We start from the raw sequence: 22,343 nt of genomic DNA on the forward strand, positions 1-22,343 counted from the left end.
GGCCCATAACCCACAGGTCCCAGGATCGAAACCTGGCTCTGATATACAAGAGTAGCTTCCAGTGCCTAGTTTTTTCACTTTTCCCACACATGCCTAAACGACGTCGCAGCTCAGACTCTTCACCTTACATATCTTTATCAACGTGTCCACACCTAAGTGGCTGTATTCACAAGCTGTCCGCGATATATCGCCAGAAAACAAATGAAAAGGTTAAAGCAGAAATGAAAAAACTAAGACGACGAGAAAAGAGAGGATAAAGAGGAAGGAAAAAAGCCAACAACCGAAAAACCCCAAACCCTCTAAATATCGCGATAAATTAAAAAGACCCAGAATCTTCAGCAACCTCCGATTATCTCTCCGTCGAGAAGACCCAATCTCTCTCTCTCTCTCTCTCTATCTGTAAGCTCTCCTAAAACTTCTCGCTATTTCTCTTTATCAAATTTATTTCCTTATAAATTTTCCGAAATAAACAATTTCACTTGCTTTTATATGTTTCGAATACTTCTTTGTGCTTGGTATAATTTGAAACGTTTCGAGCCAAATAGGTTTAAGTTTTTGCTTGGTTGCTGAGGAAGTGGAGGAAAGTGTGGGAAAACTTGGAACTTTCTTTTTGTAACATTGCAAACAGGTTCAGCAAGAGCCTCTGTTTGTTTCGACGGGAAGTGCTTCCGGGGAAAAATGAAACCGAGGAAAAGAAAATTGTTGACTTTGAGTGTAAACAGAGATCGGGATTATTGTAGAAGACAATGTGGAAGTTACATGAGAGAGAGTTAGAGAGAGAGGGAGAGAGAGATGAAAACCAGAATTATTTGTATGGATATGTGTATCTTTTTCACTGTTTATAAACTTGAATTGTGCATTTATCTACAGAGAAAACGATTGAAATATTTTATATCGAAATTTTCTGAAGTTGGGATGAGAATGTAGGAAGCCATAAGATTTATCTGCGGGCTGAAATTCATGCAGGAATTCGCTGTTATGGATTATAGCAAAAGAAAGAAACCGAAGTGTGCTTGAAATTCAGGCTTAAGCAAAACAATCGAATTTGAAACAAACTAGTGGAATGTTCTGCATTCATGGTGGAAGTTGGCCAATTGGATGAGACTTTGACAAATTATTTGAGCTTTTTTTTTTTTTTTTTTTTTTTTTTTTGCCTGGTTCCCCTTAATTGGATCTTGCTGAACTTCTTAATAATTCTGTTTCTGGCAAGTTAGTAGGGTAGATTATTTGAGCTATATAAATATGTACATAGAAGTAAACTGCCCACGTTATCTGACCATTTAAAATTTACGTTTTAAGAATTTCATTAGTTTCATTTATTGGTGGTTCTCAGCCATTCAGGATGTGCCAATATTGTTTTTTTCATATTTCAACTCTTATCAGTCTTTCATTCAAGATGTGGTATCAATCTTTACTTTGATGATTGCTTATAGTTTTCCTTTGCTACATCGCGATGCAGAAAGCTGTGTCAACCATTCTTTTTAGTTGCTTAGAATTTAATTATGAGTTTTCTGTTCTGCTTAAATGCTCAGTCACATAATGCTTGCTGGACGTGCTTGTATCTTTCACCATTTGTTTATCTAATTATCATCTTCAAAAAGGCACTCTCTCTCACACGCACACATATCATATTTTACTGTTATTGCTATTTCATCAGTATTCTTGTTTTAAGTAATTATCCTATAGAGATGCTTGAAACCTTGGCTTCATCCTATTCTTGAGCTCTTGGAGTTGTTTAAAAGTTTAACTAGTTCATGTGTTATATACACGCTTATTCAGATACTTGGGTTAACTCTGGTTTGCTCCGTGTGTAGGTCAACATACAGGATACCTGAACAACTTCTATATCCTCAGTAAGTCCAAGTTTTCTATGATGTAATATTTGTGTTTAGAAGTTGGTGCATGCAGGATTTACAGTCCCATGCAATAGATTGCTTCAACATTTGGAAATTTATGACTTATTATGGTCTTATACCAATAACACCATCAATTGCTTGATTAGATTGTGTCCTTACATATTTGTGTATTATTTGTTTTCCCCACATTAAGAGTGTAGCATCTTGAATGAGGTTAATTGTGTCAACCTGCCATGATTGGTTTGTTTTGATGGGAGATGTCGGGAAAACAGAAATTACTAACGTATATGTGAACTAATATACATTATATGCTGGCAGTGGTTCGAGAAAAAGATGTTTGTTGGGAGTATGCTGAGAAATTGGAAGGAAATAAGGTAATGTGCAAATTTTGCCAAAGAATTCTTAATGGTGGCATCAGTAGATTGAAGCATCATCTATCTCGACTTCCAAGTAAAGGTGTAAATCCATGTACCAAAGTAAGAGATGATGTTACTGATAGGGTAAGAGCTATAATAACACAAAAGGAGGACACAAAAGAAAATTCCTGTGTTACAAAGAATAAGCTAACAGAAGCCAGATCTACTGGCAATATCTCTTCAGTTAAAGCTCCTATCCTTCTCGATGCATCATCTCCAATTTCGAAAGTTTTCCCTTCTGTAACACCAATGGCTCCTCCCACTTTGAACAATCAAGAAAATGCAGAGAAAAGTATTGCTCTATTTTTTTTTGAGAATAAGCTGGACTTCAGTGTTGCTCGTTCTTCATCATATCAGCTTATGATTGAGGCAATAGCAAAGTGTGGTCCTGGATTTACAGGTCCATCAGCAGAGATGTTGAAGACTGCATGGTTGGAAAGGATCAAGTCTGAAGTGAGCCTACAATCAAAAGATGTTGAAAAAGAGTGGTCTACCACGGGTTGTACTATCATTGCAGACACGTGGACTGACAATAAATCAAGAGCTCTGATTAACTTTCTAGTTTCGTCACCTTCCAGGACCTTTTTCCATAAATCTGTGGATGCATCTTCATACTTCAAGAACACAAAATGCCTTGCTGATTTATTTGATTCTGTTATTCAAGATTTTGGCCTAGAAAATGTTGTGCAAATTATCATGGATAGTAGTTTTAATTATACTGGCATTGCAAACCATATCCTGCAGAACTATAAAACCATTTTCGTGTCTCCCTGTGCCTCTCAATGTTTGAATTTAATCTTGGAGGAATTTTCGAAGGTAGATTGGGTGAACAGATGTATCTTACAAGCACAAACCATAACAAAGTTCATATACAATAATGCCTCGATGCTTGATTTGATGAAACAGTTTACTGGGGGGCAGGAACTCATTAAGACTGGTATCACAAAGTCCATATCCAATTTCCTCTCACTGCAGTCGTTGTTGAAGCAAAGGTCTAGACTGAAGCTTATGTTCAATAGCCCTGAGTATTCGACAAACTCCTCTTATACAAATAAACCACAAAGCATAACTTGTATTACCTTTGTTGAGGATAATGATTTCTGGAGAGCAGTGGAAGAGAGTGTGGCCATCTCTGAGCCATTTCTGAAAGTGTTGAGGGAAGTATCTGGAGGAAAACCGGCTGTGGGTTCTATTTATGAACTTATGACCAGGGCCAAGGAATCGATAAGGACATACTATATAATGGATGAGAATAAGTGCAAGACATTTTTAGATATAGTAGATAGAAAGTGGCGGAACCAGCTCCATTCACCTCTACATGCAGCAGCAGCATTTTTGAACCCTAGTATCCAGTACAATCCTGAAATGAAATTCGTTCCGTCAATGAAAGAAGATCTTTACAAAGTTCTGGAGATATTACTTCCTCTGCCTGATATGAGACGTGACATCACCAATCAAATATGTACTTTTACCAAGGTGAGAGGGATGTTTGCTTGTAACTTAGCAAAGGAAGCAAGAGATACAGTTTCACCTGGTAAGTACAGAAATTTTCACTATAAAACATGTCTATGTGCATCAAAGAGCAAGTTTTGTACCATAGAATGTTTTGTAAACTGCATCTTGCATCATATCAGAGTTAAGGCTGATGTGAGGGGCAGATTGCTTCCTTAAAATACACTGCAACAACATGTTGCCCATTATAGGGCATTTTATCACTATGGTTGAAGTGATCCCCTTAGCTGCAGAAATAGCCTATTTTAGGTGATATCCTAAATAAAGACCAGGATTTCAAAGTCCCAAGTTGGAGGCTTTAAGAGCTAGTTTGTTCATTTCAGGCACAAAACTGAACTGGATTGAGAATTCAGATTGATAAGAGTCTTAGGGGTGTCTTACTTATTAAAATAAAAATAAAAGTAGGATTATTCACCAGATTTAGAGTAGCTAAATTCTAAAAATATCAGAGTTTAATTTTGGTTCTATAAGAGGAAAAAGAGAAGGTTACTCAATCTTAAAATGTCTGGATACAGACATTTGCATATTCGCAGCCAAAGACCCTGCTACTTCTTCTTTGTTCTTTTGGTGTGTATCCATCATTACTCTGAAAAATAAGACATCCAAATTGCTATCAACAATGATCTATGCATCAAGGTTACTGGTCATTGTTTGCAATTATCATATAAGAATTACAAGAGGGTGTTCTGTGCGATGCCTTTTATTGATTTATTATTTACAAAAATTATTTTTAAAAAAAAGTTGACACAAATTTTTCCATGGTTTGTTGAATTTGCCATCTGCAATAATGTGTCTGTCTATACTTATTATTTGTTGAATTGGCAGACTTGCTGCTAAATACAGATAGGGCATTCTAATAGGCAAACTCCCTGCTTTTATGTTTGTTTGAAACTTGCTGCCAATTCATTGTAGGGCTTTGGTGGGAACAATATGGCGACTCAGCACCGGTGTTGCAACGAGTTGCCATTAGAATACTTAGTCAAGTTTGCAGCAGTTTCACTTTCGAGAGGCACTGGAACACATTTCAGCAAATCCACTCGGAGAAGCGGAACAAGATCGATAAAGAAACGTTGAATGACCTTGTATATATAAATTACAATCTAAAGTTGGCTAGACAAATGAGAACAAAGTCCTTGGAAGCTGATCCTATTCAATTTGATGACATTGATATGACCTCAGAGTGGGTAGAGGAGAGTGATAGCCCAAGTCCTACTCAGTGGCTTGATCGATTTGGTACTGCTTTGGATGGGAGTGACTTGAATACGAGACAGTTCAATGCTGCCATATTTGGCGGAAGTGACCACATATTTGGTTTGTAATTGTGTGACTCTCAATTGCTCATGTTGTATCTATTGTCTCCTTTCCAAATTTCTAGAAATGCATTGTATCTGTTCTTTGACAGTTGGGACTTCCTCTTTATTTAGTTGATGAATAGTTGATCCGTAGTTGCTCAATGACAACAACGTTTTGCTTTTTCAAAGTTCCCTTTATTTCTTTGAAAAGCATAACGCTGATTTTCTTTTTCATCCCAAAAAGAAACAAAAAATCTTTTTGATAAACAAATGTTTGATCAGGTTTTCTGCTACAACTATTCATCAAACCTCATAAAACAGCTTTTTTTGCATGTCAATAGTAGGAGGTTGACACAAATCACAGCAATCTTCATAAATATTTCACTATGCTGACGTGGTAGAGTGTAATAGCCCTTTAATCAGTTTATTTATTTATTTTTTAAAATCAAGGTTAATAGAAGGGCAGATGTCCAGTGAAATAGAGGTATAATATATAGCATCTCTCATAAAATATCTAATGGCTACTAACCATTGTCATGTCAATATAACGAGATATTTATGTAGTATATAACATTAATATTATTGGAACACAAGTATTCTATGAGGACTTTAGCACATGTTGAAACCATTACCGACCGGACACAAATTTATTCCAAACTTTAAATTCGAACAATATTAAAACATACTCGATCATTGTGGCGATCCAAAGAACTACTCTATTGTATTTGCACGTATAACAAATACAATATATATAGACCAATCTACTTGATTGAAATATATGGTCAAAAAGCAAAATATTATATGTATTTATTTTTTTATTTTTTTGTATTTTTTATTCATGCTCCTCAATTATACGTTGGATTAAATTTTTAAAAAGAAGATTATTTATATAATTATAATCTTATATTTTGTACACGCTTTTCTATTATATTGATTTTGAATGAAAATTATAAGAGAAAATCGTAATTAGACTGCTAAGTGCCAATAATAAAAACGTCGGTACAAACCGCGTTTTTGAGGTTAACACTTAGATACACGTGTCCTTCCTTCCATTACTCCTCTTTCTCCCTCGCTACGCTTTCTTTTCTTTGAAGAAGAAAACTTATTTCCTCGCTCTTGTGGATGGACTACGATTTCAGAACGAGGTCCGGTCAATCATACGACGTACAATTCCCGATGTACCGGGCAGTCACATCATCATCATCATCATCGGCGCCGTCCAGCCACCCGATGTACGGACCGTCGCTCTATCCTCGGGTGGGTCAACCCGGCCCCACCATGTCTCCTTCCGCACCAAGTCGCCCCGCTCCCTCTCCCTACCACCACCACCACACCTCCACTATCACCCCGTCCCCTTCTTGTGCGTCTAATTCTTCATCTACTCTGTATTTTGATTTGATTTGATTTGATTTTGTTTGAGTTTGTTTTGTTTTGTTTTATTTTTTGCAGCAGGATTGGGAATTAGGGTTACGATAAAGCCGCAGTATCGGATCACTCCTCCGGTAAGATCTTGCTACTACATGTTCGTTGTTTATAGCTGAATTTGTTGCACGAATGGATCATCGAAATCTAAATCCTTAACAAATTTTCTTAGTGACTGCGATCTTGTGCGCACATGTGCTGATAGTGATGTTTTTAGCTTCTAATCCTAATTTTTGCTACTTTTTTATTTTAATTTAATTTAATTTATATATACATATTTTTTTTATTTTTTTATTACTGTGATTGGTCAATTAATTAATACTAGATATTACTTGGCGGGGGAGTGCTTTTAGGTTCTTCTCAATGTTTTTGGTGGACTTGGAATCCTATGAATTTGATGCATGATTGTTAGTCATTTTTGAAAATGTATAGCTTGCTTATTTAGTTTGGGATTGGCAATTGATAGTGGGTATCTGGTTCTCTGTCGTGGTTTGTTTTTTGGGCTTCTAATCGTGTGGCCATAATGGACTACAATGCACAGCAAGTGCTTGCAATATTTACTTTGCTTTAGTTACTTTGGGTGTTTCTAGTTAAAAGGGGGAAAAGGAAAGAAAAAGGAAAATTACATTGGCCTGAGACATTACTTGCTTATCTTGTAGCCTCAATTGTCACCACAAGTAGGAGATATTCCCCGAAGCAATTTCCAATTCGACTTTGAAGTTGAGAGAAAAATTTTGGCTGAAGCAGAGAAGGACATCCCAAATTGGAGCAGGCTTGGGTTGGAAAACCTTCCATCTAGAGCTATGGGGTCGGCATCTCCATCTCCATCGGTAGGCTCATTTTCCACAGAGGTTTTCCAAGTTTCTTTTTATACTATATTAGTTTGTGGGATGAGCATTTTATAGTCACTTTACCTGAATGTCTAATAATGCAATAATTTTTTGTGAAGGAGCAATTTTGTGGTTAGTTGTTTCCCATATATTTAATTGGCGATTCATGTGCATACCCCTTATTACTAAATTGTTCTTGAGGTTTATTAAACAAATACAATGTCTTTACTCTTTAGATTTGTAAATGACATTAGCTTTCGACTCTTGAGGTATAAAGTGATTGTCCCATAAATTCCAGGGTCCTGTTGCAGATCCTGTGGTGAGCAAATATATTTCTTCAGGACTCAGCCGAGAAGCTGTTCCTCTTGCGGTTGCGAATTATGGGGACAATCCAACCAAGGTATCTCTTGAACCTTTCTTGATATTAAGTCCAACCATATAACTTCTATGGCCTCTGGAGTTTGTATCTTCATAAGGTGCTTTAAGTCCATGGTCATGACTCATGAGGTTCCCAATCAAGTTCAAAATGGAGAGGCAAAGAAAGAAAATGAAGAAAAGTTATCTATCAATATTCTTTTTTTTTTTTGTTTCGCATTGGGTTCTCATTCCACTGAAAGTAACTTAATTCCTATCATCCAGTTATTTCATTGAAAGATCATAGTCATAGTTTTATGGCATGCTAGGATCCCAGTTGGACAAAGGCAATCTCCCAAGTGCTATTAATTTGTCAGCATTCCACCATGCCTGCAGAAATATCTTTGGCTCATGAAATTTTGTATATACTAGTTTGGTGGACCTTCTCATCATTTCTTGCTCTTATACTTGGTGATCTGCTGCAGCTTGGCATTAAAATTTGACTTTTGCAGTAGATTACCTGAAATAATGTTTCCATTTCTCTTTTTAGGTTCGAGAATTTGTCAATGCCTACACGCTTCTAAGAGAAATGGGATTTTCATCGAACAATGTTGCCGAAGCCTTAGTCATGTATGACAACGACACAGACAAGGCACTTGCTCATTTCCTTAACAGTCCATCATGAGAATTTGGGGAATGTGTTGCCGTTTGTACTAGTGAATATTAGAGTGGTGATTCATACGAACAGTCGTGTATTTGTTTTGAACTCTCAACACTGGCTTTAGAACATCATGGTGTTTTGCACGATGTGGTGCATTTTATGTCCTTCCTGTTAGTAGGTTATATATTGTATCTAATCTTATCATGCAATAGAATTCCTTTATATATTTTGCAAATAAACTGAACATGCGTTTGTCTAATGAGAATTGCTACACTTACAAAGGAATTTTACAAACAACCCTTACTAACTGATGTGGCAAAGGAAAAAGACAAAGAAATGGCATTTCGTGGAGCATTTCGAGGTAAGAAAATGGCAAGTTTTTTGTCTTTTTCTTTTGCCATATCAGTTAGTAAGGGTTGTTTGTAAAATTCCTTTGTACGTGTAGCAATTCTCTTGTAGCAGGAGATTTTTTTCCCACTTCCCTGTTTCTTCCCATGGACAACGATCATTGTCCTTTGTCTGAGTCACCTGAATCACACTTCCTCACAAAAACATCGTACTCATTCCTCCAAAAATAGGCTATACCCGGAACAAATATTGCATGTGGACGCCTTACTACTTAGGTGATTTCTCTTGTATACATTGGCACCTTACGCTTTGAATAATATTTTGATTAATTAAAAAAAAAAAAGAAAAAAATCAGCATATTGCTTCAAAAAATTTAGCTGAAATCTCTGTATGAGAACTTCATGTTACAAGTTCCAACGTGGACAAGAATCACTCCTTTCAATATATATATATATATTTTCCCATGAATGAAAGAATAACCTAAAAATACAAAGGGAGCTAGAAGACAGTATGGTACATTGTAAACAGAAAATTTTGCATTATTCTCTGCAATTGCTTTGGGTTGCCTCTCCAATAACCATTGTGTGCCAACATTCCCATCTCTTCTACCTCCAGATTGTATCAGATTTAACACCGAATATCTTCAATTGTTCATTTGATGGCCAAGAAACAGATTTTAAAGAGAAATGTTTCTTTTTTGTCAATTTTTTCAAAGAGTGCAGACATCTTTGAGATGCATTAAAACCACCTCCAAAACAATCCATCTGCATCTCGTTCATATTTTCATTTAACAGTCTTTCAAGTAAATCAAATCAAACACCTGCACATATAGCTCCTGCTGACCAAGATGAGCAGCAAAACTTTCCTTCATTGACATGTTTGACATCGAGCCCAATAAACCAGGATCCAACACTGACATCATCATGGGCATAGGTACGAAGAATAGATCTGCATACTCAAAAAACCTTCATTTAGTCCTTGATTCATCAAGAAATAGTGAGGAAACCAATACAACGAAAAAGAAAGGAACTGACCTATTTATTGATATAAATTTAGCCAAAGCCCGCGATATGACATATAACTCACCTGAAGCATGGCGAAAGTATCTGTTGATGCAATAAACTTATTTGAGTTTCAAGATGCAAACATGTGGCAAAAAAAAAAAAAAGGCGAGAGAACACTCCTGCAGTGATCACACTGATAACTTTTCCCTAAATTTTTGAATATTTCCTTTCTCTCCTTCAGAAAGTTAAAGTTGTTGACTTTGTTAAGCATGACACTGCTTCGGGAAGGAGGCAGTAATGAATAATTTTACTTTTATCATTCTTAAATGAATAGTTGTAGATCATGCCCTTAGATTAGGCATATTCACATGATTAATATATGACTATCAAACAATCTATTTGGCAAGAAAGGCGAACTACAGAAACCAAGGGTGCTTTATGGACTCAAATTTAGAATATAGAACTTGCTTTACTAGCTGGGCACCGAGGCCTCAACTTCATTATGCATTCATCTGGCATAATCCTATAGTTGATAAAGGAAGAAGACATAGTTAGGTTACAAAGTAGTCTTGTTTAATGAGAAATAACTGTCCAAAAGTGCAAGTTTAGGCACATAATGCATGCTTAGTCGAGCTAAATAGTGTGTGGCATTGCAAAATATCTTCTAGGAATATCTGCAAGTAACTACATTGGCAGAAATTCGACCGAATTGTACCTTTCAAACAACTAAGTGAAATTTACATAACTCATTAATATTAGAATCATGAAATGCAGTAAAGCTTCCACTTATATTTGAATAAAAAGATGAAATAGGTTGCAGTATGACTCACGATTTTTTATCGCCAAATTTCCACCAATCTGGTTCATACCATTTATGGCTCCTGAAAAAGTCCAGTAATTACAAGTATGAGAATCGCGTAGGATCTTAAAATTCTTATTCAAATCGCTTCTTCTAAGCGCTTTATCCTAGGATTTTAAGGCCAAACTTACTTTTCAGAAAACACTTCGCCTGATTTCATGCATCCAATATAAAGACGAGGTTTGTCAAAATGAGCGGCAAGTGTAGTGCCCAAAGCATCTGTGCAGAAAAAAATGATAAGCCATTAAGAGATACTGACATAGAGTGAAAATTTTATCACTCTGAAAAAGGCTCTTTTCACAATATAATAGTGAAAAACCTTAAATATAGAAAATCTGCAACACGAACAGTTCTTAGGAGGACCAAAGTTTCCTATCTGTCTTCTGAGAAGAGTAAACACTAGCAGGATGCCACACATTAAAGGTGAAGAATATTTATCTAAACATAATATTTCAACAAATAAATGATCAACCAGTAAACACAAGAGGTCAAGTAAATTGTTGACTGTATATATTATTGAAATGTTAAAAATATATCTCTGGGTCCAAGTGGTGAGGTTTTGTTCAGTTGCTTATTGAATTGAGTTAGTGCATACTGCATACTTGTTCTTGGAAAAGGCCATGACAAAAGGTACTCGTTAACAATAGACATAGTGAAAGAGTGCCACAACTTTCTAGATGAGATTCTCTACAATGAGAAATTAGAATACCCAATAATCCACTTAATCAAAGATAGTACTAACCAATATTCACATAAACATCATCATTGACTTTAGCGTAAAAATCAGCATCCCATTTATCTGCAGCATGAACAAAGAACAACTTGGCCTTCTTTGGAAGCTCCTCAACTGCCTCCACATGGTTATCCTGTCAACAGTAAGGGCAAAAATAATCAGGTAAATGAGGTTATGTTGTTTGGACCTTGTTTCCTACTCTTGGTTCCTTCTACAAAAGAAGAGAGGATGAGCAGATCATTCAAGTTGCGACCAAAATATAATTTTAAATATCTAGGAGCTTCAACTATTGTGTAATCATGATTTTCTAGTTTCTTTAGAATCGTGTTGTTTATTGATCATATACTCTAATTTTCTATTTTCTATCCATTGTTTGACCTAAAAATGTACTTTGCGGGATTAAGCATTAATAATAGGAAAGAAAAATGCCTTATCTTCGACGATCATGGCCAAAAATAATACACCTAGGTAACTGAATCCAATAAATTTATTTCTACAAAAAAAAAAAGAAAAAAAAAAAAAGAAGAGGAAACCATTAAAAATAAGGCATTTTAAAATATTGGAGAAGTAATTACAATTAATTCAATGACATACAAGAATAACAAAGTCATCATTCTGTCTATTTTCACTGTCAATGCTCCTGTCCAAACTGTCCCCACGATTTGCACTGCAAGAGAAAATATCATCAGAATAAAGAGCTCTAGCCACTATCTTATATTTCTTTGGCGTGGAACATAATAGAATAAATAAAGATAACAACAAAAGAAGAAAACCTTCTTCCAATGACAAATCGTACAACTATGCCCTTCTTGTGCTCCATTCTTTTCAAAGCCGCACCTGCAGAGACGAGGAAATTAGTTCAAAACCTCCAAAGGTTCTAAATGTAAAGAGATAAGTTCTTACTTGAATTAGTTTTATTTTTTATTTTTGATAAGTCTTACTTTTTTTTTGATAAGTATTTTTGATAAGTCTTACTTGAAGGAAAATGATTTAGGAAAAGAAAAAAATATTCCAGAAACAGAAACTTTATACACCACATAAATGTAACTCGGACTGACTGCAACAGATTATACATGCAAGCGACAGTGCTACACAAGTTGACAAGCAAGTATATCATCAATTTCCATGAATGAACATCTTGTGAAGTGAACTTAATAGTTTGCAAGTATTTGATATACGAAGAGAAATCGGATTTATAGTGCTGATGTGTGCAATGTCAATCGAGCAATTATGTTTGTTGTATAGAATCCTCTGATAGTTCTGCTTCTGAATTTGTCAAAGAACAAATTTACTCAGACACTGCCTTTAAATTAATCTATCTTCTTAAACTTTTAGCAGTCAGGAAAGGTGTATAAATTCTATCTAATATTTTAAGAATGATATTTGTAAAAACCTATTGCCACTATGACTTACCAATCAAGACATTTTATGCATCTACGGGGACAGTGTCAACTACAAATCCATTATGTAATAAGATGTGCAACCAAGGCCAATCAAAGGGTATGATGTACAGAATCCAATAGCTGCAACTTTATAAGCTGCAAGAGCATATGTCTAACTAAATCACTACATCAATCCCACAGGTTTTCTGATCACATCCACCAATTAGTCGGCTGAAGTTATCTTTGTTAACGTTATTTATGTGATTATAGCTATTCTGTAATTTAGTCTCCTTGATGTTCCTTCCTAGGCTCCTATTGTGTCATCTATTAACTTCAGATAAAGTACTGCTCTATTATGCAATTAACATCCTGAAACCTTTGTTTTCTGTAGATCGGACTTGAATGACTACCAAAACTCTGCCTGAAGTTTTAATTGTTTGGCAACATGCTTCTAGTTTAGTCCTTCAATAGTGCACAAGGCAATGGGTACTATGGGAAATTCTGATGCCAAAGTTCTTAAATACCACAGCATTTCCACAAAAATATTCATTGTAATTGTAATTTCAGGCCTTCATATACATTTAGGGTTCTAGTTCTACATCCATCTGTTGACATTATGCGCTGATGAGTTTGGAGTTTTGGATATGTGGGCAAACATCTTGCTTAATATATAGGATGATATGAAACACATCTCTGAGATAAACCAAAGGAATGATACTTGACCAACACAAAAAAAAATTAATTCCACAGAAAACAAAGTAATATACCAGTTCCCATCCATGCCTTACGAATTGCATCTCTATTATTTTTGCGGCCAAACCCTGTCAGTATTCCTATTACTATTAGAGGCCTTTTCTTAGAATTAGTCCCAGTAGTCTCTGTTGAGTGCTTTGAATCAAAACCCTCCTGTCTAGCTGCAGCCAACTCCATCTCAAGGGCTGCTAACTTCTTATGCTGTTCCCTAACAAGCAAAATATACTACATCAGCCCAAGGTGAAGATTTAAAATAATGATAGAAATCCTCGACTGAGTCAATGATAGCAAAGAATCATCAACTATAGTCTGAGAACGATAAACTAAAGCAAGTGGCATATGAATACAAGCTCACCTGCAGGCTATGATTTTCAATGTATCATCCACAGATATGGCAGACTGCCCCTAAAATAGAAAAAAAAATAAAATAAAATAAATAACCAGTTAACTTGATTACTTCCAAGAGAATCAAATATTTGTGCAGGAATATATGCGTGATATACATGTGTCAAATGAGGGGCGAGGCCTTGAATCTCACCATGAACATTTTGATTGTCTAGCAACCTCATTGTGACCCATGTATCAAACACTAATTGAAAATGTTAAGAGATGGGAGATCCTGATCATGATACTAATCCTTCCATCCCAGATTACTGAACACATCGCTCCAAGGCTAAATGATGCAACAAGCTAACAAAATTGAATTAGCCCACACTGTATGAACTGACGATAGATGTTTCAGACTTATAATAATAGAAAATGCATTTAACTAATCCAACAAATTGTAAGAATCACTTTAAGTCGCGCAACTCAAGGCTTCAAACTTGTTGGCATTTCATACCCAAACGAGAAAGAAATGAAAAACAACCACAAGGAACAAAACTTCAAGTATAACAAGGACTACCCACCTGCCCAGTTATCCGATCAAGCTCTTTTATCAAATACACTCGGTTTTCCGAGTCCTGCCATAGCCTACACACCACCCCATAAAAAATAAATAAAATTAAACTTTAAATTCTTATGAAATTGGCTCAAAACATAACGAATAAGCAGTAACAGATGTAAATCCAATAGGAAGAGAGAACGCTAAAAAAGAATAAGCGATGTTTAAAGAGAGCTAACCGGCCAGCGACGTATATGGAAGAGAAGGCGGCAAACATGAAGAGCAAGAGAGTGGGGATTCGGGACCGAGAAGCCATGCCCGAAAGCCGGGTATTCGATCCCTTACTCTGCATTTTTCTGTACGGTTGGTGGAATTCTGATTGCTGTAGTCTGATCCTTACACTGGGCGATGATTATGTAGCAGATTTTGAATCCGTTTCAGATGGGTTAAAGTGGACTTGCCGTTATGGTGCGAAGCAGATCCAGCAGTTTATGGAAGGCAATTTACATTCAGATACTAAAATAATAGAATTACTCAAAATTATAAAAACAGAGACAGAGGGATGAGCTGTCTGTGTCCGAGGATAAGTGGGTTGGTGTGTTTGGGTTTCAGTTGCCAGTGACGGAAGTAACGAACCTTTCGGCACCTCATTGTTTTGGATCGGAGTTCCTGCGGGCCCGTGTGCGCCCGGCAGGTGGGCCGTTCACCTCCAACCCTCCTCTTTTTTTTTTTTTTTTTTTTTTGAGTTTCGAACCCTCCTTTCTCATTTTCTGCATTCAATTTGAGCGGAGATTTTCAGGGATTTTCATCCTATTATTGTTTTTAATTTTTTTTAAAAAAATCTTTCTTTCTTTTTTGATAGTTACTATGTGCTTTTTATTTTATTTTTTTTTTCTGGCTGTTCTAGAGTGAAATTTAAAAAATTTAAACCAAATTTAATCAATTTACTTTTCACAATATTTCTCAAATTTGACACCAATATTTTTTGTTTTATTTTTTCAAATTTGAATCCATCTTTTTTTGGTTTATTTAAAAATATTTTAGGAAGAGTATTTATTTTAGAGTAATTAATGTTATAAACTACATTTCTATCTTACAATGTTGACGTGACAGTTCAACCAACCCTTAGTGCAATCTTAGTTAAAAAAAGAGTAATATTATATACCATATTTTTAATACACAATTATCCCACAACGATAATGTAGCAGTCTGAATCAACTATTGAATTTTTTTTTTTTTTTTTTTTTTTTTTTTTAACAATGATTGATCCAAGGGTTGGTTGGAACAACTATTTGACATTATGGGATAAAAATGTCATTTCTAACATTACTCGTTAAAAAAAAAAAAAAAAAAATCAAATATTGACCCGAACTATCACATCAACATTATAAGATAGATATGAGATAAAATTGTAATATTACTCTTTATTTCAATAAAACATGAATCAGTTATAAATTTTTATATATTGTAGAAAAAAGAGTAAAATGCTTTTAAGTATATATATATATTTTTCTAATGAATGGCCTTCTAATTAAGTTATATTTAAAAGAAAAATATAAGAGGAGATTTTAGGGTACACGAATAATTTATTTTAATTTTTGTTTGTCTCCATTTTGAGCTCAAATGACTTGGCCCATGCTAGTCGGTTTACACCAACCCACTTAAACCAAATCGAAACATTTGCTCACCCAGAAGAGTCTCTGTCCCAGTAGACTCCAGCCCATTGGGCTTAACAGAGAGCATTTAGCAAGATAATCCATTTGGCGCAGGCGATCAACATTTTGGGTTATTAATAAATAAATTCAGTTTAAGTTGGATGGGTCCAAACTGAGCCGGGCCATGATCCTCCAGGCCGTATTGTAGCTTCTTAAGCAAAAAAGCCAATTTTGCCCAAAGCCCATCCTTTTGGACTAGCAATGAAATTTTTGTTCTTTTTGTTTTTTGACATGCCTGCACAAGAAGAAAAAAGAATATTTGAACTAATAACTTCCATTTTATTAACCGTGGTCCTAACCAATTGAACTACCTCTTGGGGACAAAATAAAAAATGTTGTGCTATGATAATTCTTAATGAGCGGCCTGTGGCCACCACACTTGCGTTAACACATGGAATAATGTTAAGAATTATACTTTTATCTTATTATCATTTTAATTTTTGAATGTGGTAATGCAAATAAGTTTTTGTTAAACAAAAATTAAAGCGTTGATCGACACTACTACTTCAATAGAATAAGATATCGGTAAGATAACAGTGTAGCTTCTAGCATACTTTTTTTTTTTTTTTTTCATAAGTCTTCTAGCATACTCTAATGCATATAGAATAATGTTATATGATATACATATCACACTATTATTTTACTATATTGACATGGTATTGTTAAGGTAGGGCCGACAATATTGACACGACCTGCGAACCCGATACGAAGTTAGCATATATTGGGTTTGGGCTTATCGGGTTCGGGTCTACCCAATTAAGACCCGTCTAAATTCGTGTCTAGCGGGTCCACGAGTCGACCCGCCAAACACGTTTAAGTTAACGGGTCAGACAGGTCTCGGGTGACCCGCAAGACCCGTTAACTTATTTAAATAATAAAAAATAAACCCCCCCAGCATAAGTAACCTAACCCGGTAAGAATAACTGAATAAGTGAAACCCTAAAATCAAAATGTCCTAATTCCTAAAGGCTAAACATGACTACTCAGAGCTACAGCACCCCCCCCCCCCCCCCCCGAGCCTCGCTCTCCCTCTTGGCTGTCTCTCTCTCTCTCCCTCTACAGCTTCGCAGGCACCAGGCAATAGCCCCCCCAGGCCCCGGCGCCTCCCTCTCCCTTGCAGCTTCGCAAAATCGCAGGCAGCCAGGCATTGCCCCCCCAGAGCGCCTCTCTCTTCCAATCCCCCTCTCGGCTCTCTCTCCCTCTATCGCAACTTCGCAGGCACCACCAGGCAGCAGATCCCCTAGCGCCACTCTCTCCCTCTCGGCTCTCTCGGCTCTCTCTCTCTCACTCTCACTCTCACTCTCACTCTCATTAGAAACCAATGGCATTGGTAATTTGGTATATTATTAATTTATTATTAACATTACATTATTTTTTCCATTTTTCATCAAGGGTTTTTTTAACGGGTTGGGTCGTGTGACCTATTTAGACAGGGGTCGTGTCAGGTCATGTTGGATCGTATTTACCCGATATGACCTGGTAATTTTAAACGAGTTAAGCGAGTCGTGTCGGGTTATCAGAATATTTTTCGTGTTATAGTCGTGTCAGACCCGCTAACCCGTTTAGCTAAACAAGTCATATTCGTGTCTATGATAATCGAGTCGGATGTCTTAATGAGTCGTAGTCGAGTCTACCCGATTATTCATTTTACCTGCTCAATTATTATTATTTTTTTTAACCCAAAAGTAAATTGCTTCACGTGTTGAGAACCTTTTTTTTTTAATTTTTCTTTTAACGATAGTTGTTGATGTGACGATGCTACGTCAACAAAACATTACTGAACACATTATAATATTATATATTCTGAGGTGGGGTACCCAAAAGTAAAGTGCTTCACGTGTTGGGGACCCAAAGATTGACCTATAAAGACTAAAGTGATCAAGCACAACCCAACTCGTCTCAACAGGTGGGTGGTGGATGATCTGGATAATAAAGATCTGAGATATTGCAGAATCCTGCAATATGTAATTATTAATATTCAATGCTTATTTATTATTTGGCAGAGTAATGTGTCCAGGTGGTGGCCGGCAGCTAGCCATGCTCCCTTTGTTGAGGGTGGGCAGGAGCCAAGGGCGGCCACTATCTTCGAGGCTAGAATGGGAAAAATGCTGCATGGGCTTAGGATTCATTATAGACCGTCCAAAATGTTTTAAATATACGTCGTTATTGGTTTACACGTGAAAAAATGAGGACCACATAAAGTCAATTTAGCCGACCGCTACAAAACAAAATAATTAAAGTTTCTCTCGTCTATTTTCCCAACGTTTTGATGCTTTTGTTGTTGCTTGCACTTGCTGATCGTTCTAGTTCACACAGCTGGACTTTGAGCATCTAGGCAAGTTTTTTCATGATGACGCAAGTGGTGATGGCATTCGATGGATGGTGACCCACGGACGTTGTTGTCTGTCCTTGGGAGCTATGGCTTCCAACCCTCCAAAACTGCGTGATATCGGTCGGGCACGTAAGGGAATCGCTTTTCGGCTTTACCCCTGGGGGCCTGGGGACCCATTTAAGTGCACAATTTTTATTTGTTTGCTTCAATCGTTATCACGGTCGGTGCATTAATTATTTCATGGAGCTTCTGGCTGATCTTGCAGAAACATGTGGAAAGCCAGAGTGCCTTATAATTAAGGGTTAAATACTTTGTACTTTCCTAAGATTTTTTAATTTTATTTTTTTTTATCTTGTGATTTTATTTTTATCACAGGAAATTTTTGTGGTTTTGATAAGTAATCAAATTAGTTAATCCGTTAGTTAACCATTACGACTGACACGTGGACTAATTAGACATCAACACGTGACACATATTTAATTTTTTAAAATTTTTATAAAAAAATGTATTTTTTTAAATTAAAAAAAATGTATCTTTTTTTTAAAAAAAAAAAAAAAGAAACGGAAAAAATATTGGGGGTGGCTCTTGGCCATTAGCCACCCCCAATTTTTTTCCGTTTCTTTTTTTTTCTTTTTTTTTTTTAATTTTTTTTTTAAAAAAAAAACGTACATTTTTTTTTAATTTTTTTAAAAAAATTAAATGTGTCATATGTCGACTTCTGATTGGTCCACGTGTCAATCCTAACAGTCAACTAATGATCAACTAATGAATGGACTAACTTGATCACTTATCAAAACCACAGGGACTTCCTGTGATAAAAATGAAACTACAAAAAAAAAAAATTGAGAAACCTTAGAGAGATATAGAGTATTTAACCCTATAATTAATTAGCAACTGTAAAAAGAAGATTATTAAAGGCTTCTTTTTCCTTCCTACAAAAGAGTAAAATCATATTAACTTTTTCGATTAAAATAATAATAATAACAAAAAAAAAAACTCTGAAAAGTAGAGTCAAATGGTCCATTAGGCAATGGAATTATACGAAACACTCTAACGAAGTTAAGGCTATGGTAGTTTTGACGTAAAATGTTTGTTATTAAAAAATATTTTCATTTTTCAGTGTCCAGCTAGCAAACTCCGCAATTTGGTGGTTTGAGAAAGGAAAATTCAAACTTAAAAAATGAATTTTGTTTTTAAATTTCGTGGATTATTTCTAAAACTATTACAATTTTTTTTTTTATTACACTGAACATATTTTTAATTTAACTATTATTTTTAATTACGTTTAAACACATGCATATAAAAAAGAAAAGGACACATTAATGATTGATCCCCCCGTACCCGGAACATTGGTCAGAGAGTCCTAGGGATGTAAACGAGTTTTTCTTGTTTGAGCTCAGCTTGTTTAAATTTTACTCGAGTTTGAGCTCGAGCCAAGCTTAAGAACGAGCCAAAAAAATCGAGCCGAACCGAGCCAATTCACGAGCTAGCTCTTATATTTAATTTAATTTATTAATTTATTTTTTTATTATAAATTTAAATTTCAAGTACTCTTAAACAGCTCAAGAAGCCAGCTTGCATATGAGCATTTGCTTAGTCTGGCTAGCGAGGTATGGAGCTCGAGTCAATACAACAAGGCACTTGGTTTCGAAAAGAAAGAATATGCATCATTTTATAATAAAATTATGCTATTAGAAAAATATATATATATAATATTAATATGAGGAATTATATGAATAACTACCAATTCGAGCCTTATACGAGCTGCTCACGAGCTTAGTCGAGTCAAGTCGAGGTAACTTCATGAATATTCGAGCCAGGATTCGTGTTCACGAAACGCTTCATTTAATATTCGAGTCGAGCATGAACTGAGCTTATATGAGCTGAGCCCAAACTTGCTCGCGAGACGCTTCACTCACTTAACAACCCCTCCAGAGACAACACATGGGCTTATATAAAGTTTAAACTAAAGAGATATATGCAATCATAATAAATAATTTTGGTAACGCCATGATCATGTACCCAAAAAAGCAGCTGCACTCGTTAAACCAAACCATAATTGTCTTCGTTCTTGTCATCGTCTATCCTACCGTTGAACCACCATTTTCTGGGTTTGGTCTCTCTGCTTTTCTGATGAGTGATGCCGATTGTCGCATAATATGTTAGTAAACAGAGGGCTTGAGAAGTTTTCTTGTGGTATGGGAATAATTAAACTTCAAAAACGGTTGTTAACAAGGCGACCGAGAGTCTTAAGCTATTCCAATCGATGCAAGACACTGGGCGGAGGAGTGCTAACATCGTGGGTCCAATGGTGGAGGAGAAATGGAAGGCACCCCCGATTGGCAAAGTGAAGACCAACTGGGACATTGCAATAGACTCAAAACAAAATCGAATGGGAATTGGAGTAATAATAAGAGACGATAGAGGACGGGTTCTGGCAGTATTGAGCAAAACTTTGACCTCTATTCAGGAACCAGTTGTGGGCGAAGCAATGGGGGCCTTAGCAGCAATGGAATTTAGTAGAGACAGTGGATTCTTCGATGTCATTTTAGAAGGGGATTCCAAGCAAGTGGTTGATGCCGTCACCAACACGGGACCTACATGGTGCAAATACGGACAGATTGTTGGTGATATTTTGGAAGTACGGAAGACCTTCAGATCGTGGAAAATTCGACATGTAAAAAGAGCGGCAAATGAGACTGCTCATGGGTTAGCTAAGGCCGCAACAAGGGAGGTGTGTGAGAGTATTTGGCTGGAAGATACACCAAACTCCATTTTGGATGTTGTTACACTAGAGCAATGTGCTCTTGATGTATAGAGCTTAACAGCTCTTGATTTTTCCACTATTGAGAATAAATTGAATTCCTTTTTGATTCAAAAAAAAAAAAAACTACAATTCGTATGCTGTAATTTTTTAATGGTTTAAATTTATTTTCACTTTTTCTTTTTCTCGTAAAAAGGTTAAAATTATATTTAAACTGCTACAGTTTATTTTATCGCACTTAAAGACAAATCCATCTTTAATTGTTTTAGTATATGTTCGGATGGGATGTATTCCAATTAAATGGGGAAAACAACAGTGTCTCACAATCCAAATCTATGTAATTATTCAATTCTTATTTGGCTGAGTAATACGTCTTATCTTATGTTTTGTGTGCCAGGGGGATTAATTTAGTCAATTTTGTAAAGGCACTCATTAACCCTTTTTTATTTTTTTTAACGAAAATCTGAAAATTTAATCAAATCACGAGCATTATAGAGTATAGCAAAAAGTCCTTATAGCACAAAGCATAAAACCTTACAAAATCATAGCCTATGAGATTACAAAGTCATAAATACAAAAAAAAATTATTACAATCAAGTGCTATCTATGACTTCAATCTTCTGCTAACTCATGTAGAAATATAGTTAAAGAGCAGATCTATTTAAAGTATATTAGATCTAAGATATGGGTAGCCAAATTTCCTAACAAAATTTATTTAAACTAGTTGTGAGAGATAACCGTCACACCGAACTATTCAAGCTGTGAGAAATAACTTCTCACACTTAATTTTTAATTATTCATTTTCGCTCACGATGGCTGATTAAGAGAGAAGAAAAATCTTATTCAAAACAAAAGACACAAGCAAACAATCAACAAGAAGTAGCAGTCGGGGAAAAGATGAATGACACAATACGGTGGAAGGTGAATAGATGCATAGCGAAGAAGCTGAAATTTTTGATCTGGTCGGACAATACTTACCAACATAAAGAAAATAAATAAATAAAACCAAAAGATGAGAGGGGGAGGGTAGGAATGGGGAGTATAAGGGAAAAAGGATCTGCTCTCCTCTTTTCAAGACTATTTTTTGAAGAAAAGGGCCGAAAGACAACTTCTAAGGTTAGGTAAAATATCATTAACCTTTTGTTCTTGCTAATATAACAATGTATTCTTCTGCAATTAAAAAAATAAATAAATTAAAGTTATGGGCCCGGGGGTGACGATGTAAAA

The 22,343-nt window shown here is 35.8% G+C and overlaps 4 protein-coding genes across 8 annotated transcripts; 3 read left to right on the forward strand and 1 right to left on the reverse strand.

The window, feature by feature from the left end:
* The first annotated feature begins 230 nt into the window (after nucleotides 1-230).
* On the forward strand, nucleotides 231-5,185 carry LOC132168002 (hAT transposon superfamily). Of its 2 annotated transcripts, XM_059579059.2 has the most exons (4): nucleotides 231-399; nucleotides 1,815-1,853; nucleotides 2,175-3,806; nucleotides 4,697-5,185. In XM_059579059.2, coding segments are annotated over exons 2-4 (2,040 nt in total). In that variant the 5' UTR covers nucleotides 231-399; nucleotides 1,815-1,852; the 3' UTR covers nucleotides 5,104-5,185. The 2 variants fall into 2 exon arrangements, with proteins under 2 accessions (XP_059435042.1, XP_088368983.1); XM_088512857.1 differs by lacking the exons at nucleotides 231-399; nucleotides 1,815-1,853 and having other exon boundaries at nucleotides 2,162-3,806.
* Nucleotides 5,186-6,127: 942 nt separating this feature from the next.
* LOC132190536 (Ubiquitin-associated/translation elongation factor EF1B protein) lies at nucleotides 6,128-8,569 on the forward strand. The gene is made up of 5 exons (XM_059605559.2): nucleotides 6,128-6,436; nucleotides 6,526-6,578; nucleotides 7,158-7,328; nucleotides 7,627-7,728; nucleotides 8,233-8,569. The coding sequence occupies exons 1-5, from the start codon at nucleotides 6,199-6,201 to the stop codon at nucleotides 8,365-8,367; spliced, it is 699 nt and encodes a 232-aa protein (XP_059461542.2). The 5' UTR covers nucleotides 6,128-6,198; the 3' UTR covers nucleotides 8,368-8,569.
* An 825-nt stretch (nucleotides 8,570-9,394) lies between these two features.
* On the reverse strand, nucleotides 9,395-15,025 carry LOC132166929 (Galactosyltransferase family protein). Of its 4 annotated transcripts, none has more exons than XM_059577787.2 (11): nucleotides 14,545-15,023; nucleotides 14,331-14,394; nucleotides 13,778-13,821; nucleotides 13,437-13,630; nucleotides 12,061-12,124; nucleotides 11,882-11,954; nucleotides 11,297-11,420; nucleotides 10,686-10,773; nucleotides 10,526-10,576; nucleotides 9,726-9,797; nucleotides 9,395-9,639 (listed from the first exon to the last, which is right to left on the reverse strand). In XM_059577787.2, exons 1-11 carry the CDS (start codon nucleotides 14,655-14,657, stop codon nucleotides 9,504-9,506), a joined length of 1,023 nt encoding a protein of 340 aa, XP_059433770.1. In that variant the 5' UTR covers nucleotides 14,658-15,023; the 3' UTR covers nucleotides 9,395-9,503. The 4 variants fall into 4 exon arrangements, with proteins under 4 accessions (XP_059433770.1, XP_059433769.1, XP_059433771.1 ...); XM_059577786.2 differs by having other exon boundaries at nucleotides 13,778-13,827; XM_059577789.2 differs by having other exon boundaries at nucleotides 9,618-9,639; nucleotides 9,726-9,777; nucleotides 13,778-13,827; nucleotides 14,545-15,025.
* A 5,593-nt stretch (nucleotides 15,026-20,618) lies between these two features.
* LOC148587815 (uncharacterized) lies at nucleotides 20,619-21,170 on the forward strand. Its single transcript, XM_088512846.1, has one exon. It carries the CDS (start codon nucleotides 20,619-20,621, stop codon nucleotides 21,168-21,170), a length of 552 nt encoding a protein of 183 aa, XP_088368972.1.
* The last annotated feature ends 1,173 nt before the right edge of the window (nucleotides 21,171-22,343 follow it).

Source organism: Corylus avellana, chromosome 2 (genome assembly GCF_965113065.1).
Source record: "Corylus avellana chromosome 2, dhCorAvel1.hap1.2, whole genome shotgun sequence".
In the NCBI taxonomy this organism is placed as follows: domain Eukaryota; kingdom Viridiplantae; phylum Streptophyta; class Magnoliopsida; order Fagales; family Betulaceae; genus Corylus; species Corylus avellana.